Source organism: Sapajus apella, unplaced genomic scaffold (assembly GCF_009761245.1).
Source record: "Sapajus apella isolate SASKATOON/1434 unplaced genomic scaffold, GSC_monkey_1.0 scaffold22, whole genome shotgun sequence".
Taxonomy (NCBI): Eukaryota; Metazoa; Chordata; class Mammalia; order Primates; family Cebidae; genus Sapajus; species Sapajus apella.
The window spans coordinates 10485863-10498590 of record NW_022436962.1 but is presented as its reverse complement, the minus strand read 5'-3'; the positions used below and the strand labels follow the sequence as shown (position 1 = coordinate 10498590).

Below are 12728 nucleotides of genomic sequence, written 5' to 3'. Positions count from 1 at the left end.
GTCTCTCTGCAAGAGTCGCTGCCCCTCTTTTGGAGGTATGGTTTTAGAATAAGGACGAGGAGGGAGAAGAGAAAATATAAAGGAAGGAGACTGATCTTTCCCAGACCCTACCTGAGGGAAGACAACCTATCCGTTTCTGTCACTCACATGGACCTAAGATACAAGAACAGCCAAACCCTCACAAACCCTGATGTTTCAAGAGTTCCAAGTCGAAGGGAAACAAAGAAATGTTTGATGGTGCCGCAGAGGGGCAGCTCTCCAGAAAGCTAAAATTTAGTTTCTTTTTCCTTCTGATTTCTGTACTTCAGCCAGCCTACAAGCTAATACTTGCTAACAAATCAGAAATATGACAATGAATAATTAAAGACTGTGATTGCCACCAAGGAGGCTCAGATTGTATTTGTCCCCAATACCTTCTGTCTCCCGGATGGCCCCTTCGAGCCCTTCTTTTTCTTTTCTTTTCTTTTTTTGACAGGGCACTCTGTTGCCCAGGCTGGAGTGCAGTGGTGCAATCATGACTCACTGCAGCCTCGACCTTTGGGCTCAAGTGATTCTCCCACCTCAGCCTCCAGAGACGCTGGTGGCATCTGCCACCACACTGGCTAACTTTTTGTGCTTTTTTGTAGAGACAGAATTTCGCCATGTTGCCCAGGCGGGTCTTGAATTCCTGGGCTTAGGTGATCCTCCCACTCCCGCCTCCCAAAGTGCTGGGAACCCAAGCGTGAGCCACTGCACCCGGCTGCCTTTGGCTTTGGTCCCACTTTTAGGCACCCCAGGACCCCCTTGTCTGTTAAGATCATTCCTAAGTTCTGGGGCAAAACCATGTCATATCCTATAAGGACTGCCCAAGCTGTCTATTGGCAGCTAGCCCCCCTTCTCGCCCCTAGACTCCTCCACAGGGCTTCTGTGTGTGGAGAAGACTCTCTGCGAGAGTTCTCCCCAGTCTACCATCCGGCATGATGGGAACCTTTGCTTCCACTCGGGCCTTGCACATAATGCTGAGGCTGCTATGCGCTTCCCGAGCCTACCCTTTCCCGGGACTCGGCCTCAGTCCTCTTTTGGTTTCCCCTCCAGCCCCACTAATTACAGTACTCAGTCTCAGCTCCCAGGCCCTGACCCGGGTCAGAGCCTTGGGCTTCTATCCAGCCAGAAGAGGGGGCATCAGGAATGTTTATTTCTCTCTTTGTGATGGGGATGCATCGCTTCTGGAATGACACCAAATCGTTCCAGGAGAATCAAAATGACAAGATTCATGTGTCAGAACCTACCACTGTCTTACCCCTCCAGGAAGCTGTTCTCTGACTCACCAAAGGGCCATGTGTATGGTAGTGAATTAAAATGCAACTACTGTTATCAGTGCCAATAGCCAGCGAGCCAGTCCTGAGCTCATGCCACCTATCCCAGTGCCTAGAAGCAAAGGTCAAGAAATGTCACTAAAGCCAAAGGCGATCTTATATTGTTCCTAAGTGATATTGTCAGTACTGTCCAAAGTCCATCTGCCCCCACATGTAGCAGGAGAAACCCTTTTAAAGAAGGAAGCTGGTCCATAGGTTCCAGTGGACATGAGTTTGGAGGGAATACGCTTCAGCTCAGTACAAGGCAGTGACAATCCACTGCAAGATTGATGGTGATAAACCAATTAGCAATGGTCCGTGGCCCTGAGCATTCAAGGAACTATTTAAACATTTGATGACAAGGAAATCTTCCCCAAATTCTTGAATTATCTTAATTTTTATTATTTTTTAAAATCCAATATGTAAAGATAGGACTATTATTAAGGCCCAACAGGAGTATTATTAAGGCCCAACTATTATTTATGCTCAATCACTGTGGGGCCCAACAGTGGTTAGGAATTTTTTTGTTTGTTTGTAGAGACAGGGTCTTGTTTTTTGCCCAGGCTGGTCTGGAACTCCTGTCCTCATGCAATTCTACTGCCCGTGCCTCTTAAAGCACAGGCGTGAGCCACCGCATCCAACCAGGAAGTTGTTGATAGCAATTGATTTTGTTTTGTGAAGCTAAAAATAGATCCCTGATTTAGAGTTTTCCAAGACTCAAGATGTGACATCTCTCCCAAGAACATTAAACAGCAGCGAGAGGAATGGATTGTGCTGTGGTCTATGAAACTGGTTCCCCAGGCAGAGAAATAAGTTGAGTTTCCCACCATCACCCCCAGCTTTCCTAAAATAATGATCTCTACTAGGGAGTCTGTGCAACAAAAATGAAAGATCATCTCAAAAAGGCTACATGTCCAAGTGGACAGTGGGCACGCTGAGAAGCAAGCTGTGAGGCTGAGACCAAGGCGCCAGCAGGCGGTGGAGCAAGGCAGGCACAGAGGAGGCATCACCCAGGGTAGGAACCAAGCAGGTCTGGAGTGTTTCTTCCAAGGCTGATTCTCATTTTTGGGGGTTGTTTTGTTGTTTTGTGTTTGAGATGGAGTCTTGCTTTGTTGCCCAGGCTGGAGTGTGGTGGCACAACCTTGGCTCACTGCAACCTCCGCCTCCTGGGTTCAAATGATTCTCCTGCCTCAGTCTCCTGAGTAGCTAGGATTACAGGTGCACCCGCCATGCGCAGCTAATTTTTGCAGTTTTTTAGTAAACATGGGGTTTCCCCATGTTGCCCAAGTTAGTCTCAAATTCCTGACCTTGTGATCCGCCCACCTCGGCCTCCCAAAGTACTGGGATTACAGGTGGGAAACGCCACGCCTGGCTGATTCTTAAAAGGGCAGCCGAGCTCTGCTCTCTCTAGAGCCAAAAACCTTTGTCCTAGATACAGGGACATGCATACTCTAAAACCCAGGTTTTTGCTGTTATGTCACATAGAAGTTGATCCAAAAGTCCTCCAAAAGTTTGAAGTTTTAACCTCAGAACTCCAATAGGAATATGGCAGTAGTCAGGAAAGAAATCTTAGTCACCAAAATTCCACCATTTCTTATTTTTTAAAAAGTCACAAATAGGCTTATTGTTGTAAAGGGGAATGCTCAAAGGCCCTACTCCTGTGGAGTGGCTTGCTCTGGGACAGGCAAGCCTGGGGTCCTGTGGTGCTGGGAAAGTTGGGACTGCAGGATGCCTGCATCAGATGCCTCTTCCTGGGGCGGGGACTTGTTGAGTCCACCAGACAAGGAGATTCTTGTGGTCATTGCAGAGAAGAGCATTGGGTCATGGAGAGGACCACCTGAGAATGGAGGCCCTCATTTGGTAAGGCCCAGGAAATGGCCTTTCTAACCTGGCCATGAGGAGGTTCAAGTAGAGAAATGCAATAACCAGGCAGAACCCATGACGACAACCTCCATCAGTGGGGGTGGCTCGTCTCCACTGCACTAGATCACAGGTCGTATGCTGTGTCCCTTGTAACACTGATGTGATCCTCATGTGATCCTCACAACAGCCTTACGGGAAATGTTCTTCTTAGCCCATCTGTGACTTAGGGAGGATGGCAGAGCCTAAGCTGAAAGGTCATCACCGAGAGTGAATGAATCCACCGAAAGGTCTTACTTTCCAGTGTCTCTCACATGATTCATTCTCTCCACCAGGCTGTCGGGGGGCTGTGAATGTTTTCCATCAGGTTCACGCCTTCTCGCCCCTAGAGGGTGCTGGGCCATTGGCTCCCCTGCCCCAGGGTGTGCTCCAGCCTGGCAGACACTCTCCACACACATATACACCAGCACACACCACACACTCACAGCCACACACCACACATTCACACACATACCTACTACACAGAGCACCATGGCAGCCTGTGAGTCAGAAAGGAGAAATCGAGATCAGACGAGAAAAACAGAGACGAAAGTAAGGATGTAATAATCTTAAACTTCACAATTTCACCAGCCGTCAATCTTCCCTTGGGCCCCAACCCCCATGATCCAGGGGTAACAGCTGAAGATACAGACAGGATAGGCCCAGTTCTGGGAGTTTTGATCCCCTCAAACTCCAAAATTTCACCTCCTGCCCAGCAGCCCTCAGACCCCTAAGTCAGTCTTAACAACCTAATGGGATGTTTTCAGGGTTTCACTTGGGCCACGCGTGACGCGAAAAGCTCTCCTACCCACTTGCATTCCACACAACTTCTGCCCTGCCTGGCGGGCCCCAGACTCAGCACAGCCAAACCCAGATCACAGACATGTACACACACTCACACTCCACAGAGCACACACAGCCCACAACACTCATACACACTCATAACCACACACCACACACACTCACACTCCACAGAGCACACACAGCCCACAACACTCATACACACTCATAACCACACACCACAAACACACACACTCCACAGAGCACACACACAGCCCACAACACACTCTCACACTCACACATTCATAACCACACACCGCACACCACACACACACTCCACAGAGTGCACACACAGCCCACAACACACTCATACTCACACACTCGTATCCACACACCACACACTCACACACTCCACAGAGAACAGACACAGCCCACAACACTCTCATTCTCACATATTCATAACCACACAACACACACTCACACTCCACAGAGCACACACACAACACACTCTCACACTCATGCCACACACTCCACAGAGCACACACACAGCACACAACACACTCATACACACACACTCATAACCACACACCACACACTCACACACTCCACAGAGCACAGACACAGCCCACAACACTCTCATACTCACATATTCATAACCACACAACACACACTCACATTCCACAGAGCACACACACAACACTGTCACACTCACACACTCATAACCACATGCCACACACTCACACAGTCCACAGAGCACAGACACAGCCCACAACACTCTCATACTCACATACTCATAACCACACAACACACACACTCCACAGAGCACACACACACTCCACAGAGCACACACACAGCACACAACACACTCTCAGATACACACTCAACCACACACTACACACTCACTCCAGAGCACAGACACAGCCCACAACACTCTCATACTCACACACTCATAACCACACACCACACACTCACACACTCCACAGAGCACACACACAGCACACAACACTCTCATACATACTCATAACCACACACCACACACTCACACTCCACAGAGCACACACACAGCCCAGAACACACTCTCACATACACACTCAACCACACACTACACACTCGCTCCAGAGCACAGACACAGCCCACAACACTCTCATACTCACACACTCATAACCATACACCACACACGCTCTCATAACCACACACCACACATTCACACACACATAACCACACTACACATTCCACAGAGAACACACACAGCCACACACCACACACTGACACACTCCACAGAGCACACACAGTCACAAACTGCACACACACAAGCACACACCACACACGCACTCCACAGAGCACACACACACTCATAGCCACACACCACACATTCACACACATACGTACTACACAGAGCACACATGCAGCCGCACACCACATTCACGCTCACACTCATAGCCATACACTACACATTCACACACACTCATAACCACACACCACACACACAACTGCACATAGCACACACTCACTCATAGCCACACTCCATATATTCACAATCACATACTCATAGCCACCCACCACACATTGATACTCACATCCGACACACAGCACACACTCATAGCCACACTAGAGCCAAAAATCTTTGTCCTGGATACAGGAACATGAATATTCTAAAGTTCAAGTTTTTACTGATACATCACATTCACACATTCACACACTACACACAGCACACACACTGATAGCCACACACCATACATTCACACTCACACACTATACCCAGCACACACACTGATAGCCGCACACCACACATTCACATTCACTACACACAGCACACAAACAGCCACACACCACACATGTGAACACACACTTCACACATCATACACTCACACCCACACATCATACAATCACACAGACACACTACACATAACACACACACTCATAGTCACACAACACACTTTCCCACAGTACACAGCACACACACTCATAGCCACACAACACTCATTCACACACTACACACATGACACACTCTTAGCCACACACATGTTCACACACTGACTACACACACTGACACTATAGCCACACACCACACACACATCATGTACCACAAAATGCACATTACACCCTCACACATCACACTTCAGTCACACACCGCACATATTTCACGTGCTCAAACATCAGAGCCATACAGCCCACATCACCCACTCACACATTCACACATATATTCACACTCACACACTCTTGCCCACACACACATCACGTTCATTGACTCATACTCTTCTCTGTCTCTCCAAGACAGTCCCAGGCCTCAAGCCCAGCGCATGGTGGAGTCCAGCTGCGTGACAGCTCTGGGGCATTGGGAAGAGCCTGCCACATAGGGAAGGGTGGGGTTGATCCTAGCTGGGAGCTCTGGCACTAAGCAGAGGCCTGAGGCTGCCCTCTGCCATTTTGGCCCATTTCAGGGCTAGAGGACATCGCAGCCACAGCTGCTCTGGGCCAAGGGAGACTCAGGGATGGGGCAGAGCAGGCTGCCTGCCCACGCACACACTTCCTCTGCACCTGCTCTGAGCCTCACATTCAACCTCCACTGCCGATGTTGTTGTTTTGGAGAGCATGTGACAAATCCGGTGTGTGGGGGCGAGCAAGGAGCAGCTTACACGACCGCTGAGGAGCCCAGCTCTGTCAGTCACGCCCTCCCAGAAACAGTATGAGAATAGCCCGGATCCTCCAGGGGCACAAGAGGCCCTTGCACCTGGGGTTGGGGCCCTGGGAACTGACCTCCGGGGATGAAACTTCTAGGAACAGAGCCCTGGGGATGTTCTCATAAGTAATATCCCTGCGCAGCTCACAGCAAAGGCTTCTCAAAGTACCTCCATGCCTGCGAGGTCTGCTGGGCCTCACAAAAGCCATGTGAGGTGGGCAGGGCAGGGGCCATTCCTATTTTACCAAGGAGAAAACCGAGACCTAGGGAAATTTATGCTAAGCTAGGAAGTACCAAGCCAGGACAAGACCTGAGGTCTTCTGAGTTGGATCCAAAACGCTCCCCAAGATGCCCTGTGGCCTCAACATCTTGCTCCATCAGTCAGTGGACTTACCCTTGGGCTCTCAGGGTCCTGAAGGGAGGCTTTACCAGGCCGCTGTGACTTCAGGCAGGGTAGCTGCATGACCTGTCACACCCCAGTCCTGGCACTGCCTTGGTCACAGGATGGAGGCCTGAGCCCTTGCCGCAGGGCAGCACCTTGTGGGGACAGTTGCGGGAGATGAAGGGTGAGGGATGGCTGAGGCGCTGGGGAGCTACGGTGAAGGAACTACGTCCTGCAGGAGGAAATGCCAGGGATCATCTAGTCCCAGCTTCATTTATTTCCTAGATGAAAAACTTCAGGCTCAGAGAAAAGTAATGCATTCCTCAAAGTCCGTAGTTAGTTTACCCCCATAGTAGGTGCTCAAAAACGTCTGTAAAGGTGAGTCAACTGGTGACTGGTGAGGACTACAGCCAGCATCTTCTGACTTCAGGCCCACACTTCTGACCATATAGCCTTTCTCAGGTGGGAAAATCAGTGAGGAGGCTCTTTTATCCTGAAGGCAGAATGAAAGTAAATGACCCCAGCTCAGAAGCCAATGAGTACACATAGAGCACGGGAGGCCCTGCTGAGAAAAAGCGCAGAGGCAAAGGAGAATCAGGCCTGGTCACTGCTAATAGTCTGGAGGAACTTCCTAGATGCCTCCTAAACCGGGTGACCCTTTCTTATTCAACACAACATGTTTTCTTAGCTCCTTACTTCCGCTGTGGTTTGTCAGTGCTCTCTTTTTAGCCTAAGACTAGTTAGCAAACAAGGTTGTCATTTCCTCATCATCAAGGCTTGTTCCTCGTTGAGGACTAGAAATCTCTTTCACACTTCAGATCGTGAAGGGTTCCCGAGAAAGCAGCGTGTCTCTGTCCCCTCTCTAGGAGCTCTTGGATGGATCTCGTGCTCTAGAAGGAACAATGGACCCCTGGCTTTGGTTACTTTACTTCCTGCCAGGTGAGTACTGTGGGGAAACACTTCAGACCTCTGAATGAGGTTTGAGTTGGCCACAAGTAGAAGAGTTGGCTGGCAGCCCCAGCTCTGATGTTTCTGGATGGATTCACTTGCAAACCAACACATAGGGCAGGACAAGAATGGAGGCCACGTTAGGTGTTGGGCACCCTCCTCACTCCCTGCTAATGCCCCTTTCTCCACTCCAGACACTCCTGTTTTGGTCAGGTGTTAATTCTGTCATCCAGGCCGGAGTGCAGTGGTGAGATCAGGGCTCGCTGCAGTCTCGAACTCCTGGGCTCAAGTGATCCTTCCACCCCAGACTCTCTAGTAACTAGGACGACAGTTGCACGCGACCATGCTCAGATAATTTTTAATTATTTTGTACAGATGGGGTCTTGCTGTGTTGCCCAGGATGGTCTTGAACTTGTGGCCTTAAGTGATCCTCCTGGCTCAGTTTCCCAAAGTTCTGGAATTACAGGTGTACCCCACTGTGCCCAGCCAGGTGTTAACTCTTAAGAGCTGAAGGCATCATATCTCCTAAACATCTTAGCCTATTAATATGGGATCTTGAAGCAAGTGCCTCCATAGTTCTTTCTTCTTACCTCTACACTCTTTCTGTAGATCTTTCTCAGTCCTCAATTTCCAGCTTTCAATCCTAAATGAAAACTCTGTAATACATTCAGTAGCTCTAATCTATTTCCTGAATTCCATATCTCAATTTAGAACTGTCTCCTGGGCAACCCCTTCTTCAATATCCCACTGAGATTTGAAATGTAGCCTGCCTAACCTTATCTCAAACTCCTTATTGATTACCATCCAAACCATCTATTCCACCTGTCTGAAGTATCTCTGATCATCAGCCACGACATGCCAGAATGGCTATTTACCACCTCTTCCCATTTATCCACATTCAGACCTTGATCCGATCAATGGCCAAAGCATGCAGTTTCTAGATCCATATCTACTGGGGTAAGCAGCAGCAGCAATTGATACTAGGAAGGCAATAGAGGAAATGGACAGGAAAAGAACACACAATCCCCTCTTAACTATCTTTACCACTTCCTCTAACTCAGGCTGCATGTAGCTCCAGATTAATTTTCCTAAACTTGACTTTTTAAAATTTTTTGGAAGTGTAAAAATATGAGATTTGGCATTTTATTTTAACTATACAATCGGCAAGAAGAAAAATCTAAACTAAGAATTTAAGATAGTTTCCTATCTAAAGAGAATTTACAGAGTTTAAACATAGATAAGGTCAATTTTAGTAAAATCAATGGAGTCATAGTCATGGGTTAATTATCAAAAGGTTGGTGAGCAAATTCAATTTCCTATGACAAATAAAATGTATAACTTTAGTGAGCCAACACAATTTTCTACAACAAACATTTGAATAAGACTTAAGGCTAACATAGTCTTAATATTATATTAAGACTATTGGGAGATTAAAAATAAAACTGTATTTAATCTTTCTTATCTGAAATGAAATAGTAAATACCAGACTTACATTTTGAATTATGTTTTTTTAATATTTTTATTCATATATATATATATATTTTATCGCAATTCAGGTTCTGGGGTACATGTGAAGAACATGCAGGATTGTTGCCTAGGTACATGCATGGCAATATGTTTGCTGCCTTCATCCCCATCACCTATATCTGGCATTTCTCCCCATGTTTTCCCTCCCCAACTCCCTACCCCCCGCTGTCCCTCCCCTAGACCCCGACAACAAACCTCAGTGTGTAATGCTCCCCCCGTGTCCATGTGTTCTCATTGTTCAACACCCGCCTATGAGTGAAAACATGCGGTGTTTGATTTTCTGTTCTTGTGTAAGTTTGCTGAGAATGATGGTTTCCAGGTTTATCCATGTCCCTACAAAGGACACAAACTCATTGTTTTTTATGGCTGCATAGTATTCCATGGTGTATATGTGCCATATTTCCCCTGTCCAGTCTATCATCAATGGGCATTTGGGTTGGTTCCAGGTCTTTGCTATTGTAAACAGTGCTGAAATGAACATTCATGTGCATGTGTCCTTATGATAGAACGATTTATAATCCTTTGGATATATACCCAGTAATGGGATTGCTGGGTCCAATGGAATTTCTATTTCTAGGTCCTTGAGGAATCGTCACACTGTCTTCCATAATGGTTGAACTAATTTACACTCCCACCAACAGTGTAAAACTGTTCCTATTTCTCCACACCCTCTCCAGCATCTGTTGTCTCCAGATTTTTTAATGATCGCCTTCTAACTGGCGTGAGATGGTGTCTCAATGTAGTTTTGATTTGCATTTCTCTTATGACCAGTGATGAGTATTTTTTCATGTTTGTTGGCCTCATATATGTCTTCTTTTGAAAAATGTCTGTTCATATCCTTTGCCCACTTTTGAATGGGTTTGTTTGGTTTTTTTCCTGTAAATCTGTTTTAGTTCTTTGTAGATTCTGGATATCAGCCCTTTGTCAGATGGGTAGATTGCAAATTTTTTTTCCCATTCTGTTGGTTGCTGGTTCACTCTAATGATTGTTTCTTTTGCTGTACTGAAGCTCTGGAGTTTAATTAGATCCCATTTGTCTATTTTGGCTTTTGTTGTCAATGCTTTTGGTGTTTTAGTTATGAAGTTCTTGCTTATGCCTTTGTCCTGAATGGTTTTGTCTAAGATTTCTTCTAGGGTTTTTATGGTGGTATGTCTTATGTTTAAGTCTTCAATCCATCTGGAGTTAATTTTAGTGTCAGGAAGGGGTCCAGTTTATGCTTTCTGCACATGGCTAGCCAGTTTTCCCAACACCGTTTATTAAACAGGGAATCCTTTCCCATTGCTTGTTTTTGTCATGTTTGTCAAAGATCAGATTGCTATAGATGTGTGGTGTTGTCTCTGAGGCCTGTGTTCTATTCCGTTGGTCTATATCTCTGTTTTTGTACCAGCACCATGCTGTTTTGATTACTGTAGCCTTGTAGTATAGTTTGAAGTCAGGTAGCGTGCTGCCTCCAGCTGTGTTCTTTTTGCTTAGAATTGACTTGGCTATGCGGGCTCTCTTTTGGTTCCATATGAAGTTTAAGGTGTTTTTTTCCAGTTCTCTGAAAAAGGTCATTGGTAGCTTGATGGGGATAGTGTTGAATCTATAAATTACTTTGGGCATTATGGCCATTTTCACAATACTGATTCTTCCTAACCATGAGCATGGAATGTTTCTCCAACTGTTTGTGTCCTCTCTTATTTCCTTGAGCAGTGTTTTGTAGTTCTCCTTGAAGAGGTTATTTACATCCTTTGTTAGTTGTATTCCTAGGTATTCTATTCTCTTTGTAGCAATTGTGAATGGCAGTTCGTTCTTGACTTGGCTCTCTTTAAGCCTGCTATTGGTGTATAGGAATACTTGTGATTTTTGCACATTGATTTTGTATCCTGAGACTTTGCTGAAGTTGCTTATCAGATTCAGGAGATTTTGGGCTGAGACGATGGGGTCTTCTAAATATACAATTATGTCATCTGCAAATAGAGATAATTTGACTTCCTCCTTTCCTAATTGAATATCCTTTATTTCTTTTTCTTGCCTGATTGCTCTTGTTAGAACTTCCAATACTATATTGAATAGGAGTGGTGAGAGAGGGCATCCTTGTCTAGTGCCAGATTTCAAAGGGAATGCTTCCAGTTTTTGCCCATTCGGTATGATATTGGCTGTGGGTTTGTAGTAAATAGCTTTTATTTTTTTGAGATACATTCCATTGATACCTAGTTTCTTGAGTGTTTTTAGCATAATGGCTGTTGAATTTTGTCAAAGGCCTTCTCTGCATCTATTGAGATAATCATCTGGTTTTTGTCTTTGATTCGTTTATGTGGTGGATAAACACATAGTTCATCCTCAGGATGAAGCCTACTTGATCATGATGGGAAGCTTTTTGATGTGCTGTTGCAATCGGTTTGCCAACATTTTATTGAAGATTTTTGCATCTATGTTCATCACGGATATTGGCCTGAAGCTTTCTTTTCTTGTTGAGTCTCTGCTAGGTTTTGGTATCGAATGATGTTGGTCTCATAAAATGATTTGGGAAGGATTCCCTCTTTTTGGATTGTTTGGAATAGTTTCAGAAGGAATGGTACCAGCTCCTCTTTGTACGTCTGGTAGAATTTGGCTGTGAACACGTCTGGACCTGGGCTTTTTTTGGTTGGTAGGCTATTCATTGCTGCCTTAACTTCAGCCCTTGTTATTGGTCTATTCAGGGTTTTGACTTCTTCCTGTTTTAGGCTTGGGAGCATGCAAGTGTCCAGGAATTTATCCATTCCTTCCAGGTTTACTGGTTTATGTGCATAGAGTTGTTTGTAGTAATCTCTGATGGTGGTTTGTATTTCTGTGGAATCTGTGGTGATATCCCCTTTATCATTTTTTATTGCCTCTATTTGATTATTCTCTCTTCTTTTTTATTAGTCTGGCTAGTGGTCTGTCTATTTTGTTGATCTTTTCAAAAAACCAACTCCTAGATTTATTGATTTTTTTGAAGGGTTTTTTGTGTCTCTATCTCCTTCAGTTCTGCTCTGATCTTAGTTATTTCTTGTCTTCTGCTAGCTTTTGAGGTGTTTTTTTTTTTTTTTTTTCGATCTTGCTCCTCTAGCTCTTTCAATATTGACAATAGGGTGTCAATTTTAGATCTTTCCTTGCTTCTCATGTGGGCATTTATTGCTATAAATTTTCCTCTAGACACTGCTTTAAATGTGTCCCT

The 12728-nt window shown here is 45.7% G+C and overlaps 1 protein-coding gene and 1 long non-coding RNA gene across 5 annotated transcripts in view; one reads left to right on the top strand and one right to left on the bottom strand.

Annotated features, from left to right (window-relative positions):
• Nucleotides 1-7332: 7332 nt before the first annotated feature.
• Nucleotides 7333-9061, bottom strand: LOC116558828. The gene is made up of 2 exons (XR_004272183.1): nucleotides 8899-9061; nucleotides 7333-7568 (listed from the first exon to the last, which is right to left on the bottom strand). It is a non-coding gene; the product is annotated as an uncharacterized LOC116558828 (long non-coding RNA).
• Nucleotides 7726-12728, top strand: part of FCMR (Fc fragment of IgM receptor) — a 21912-nt gene continuing 16909 nt past the window's right edge. For 3 of the 4 annotated variants that reach the window (XM_032289038.1, XM_032289037.1, XM_032289039.1), the window contains exon 1: nucleotides 7726-8014. In XM_032289038.1, the coding sequence (XP_032144929.1) occupies nucleotides 7978-8014 (37 nt within the window). In that variant the 5' untranslated portion in view covers nucleotides 7726-7977. The remainder of the gene's footprint in view (nucleotides 8015-12728) is intronic. The other variant, XM_032289040.1, reaches the window with a different exon arrangement.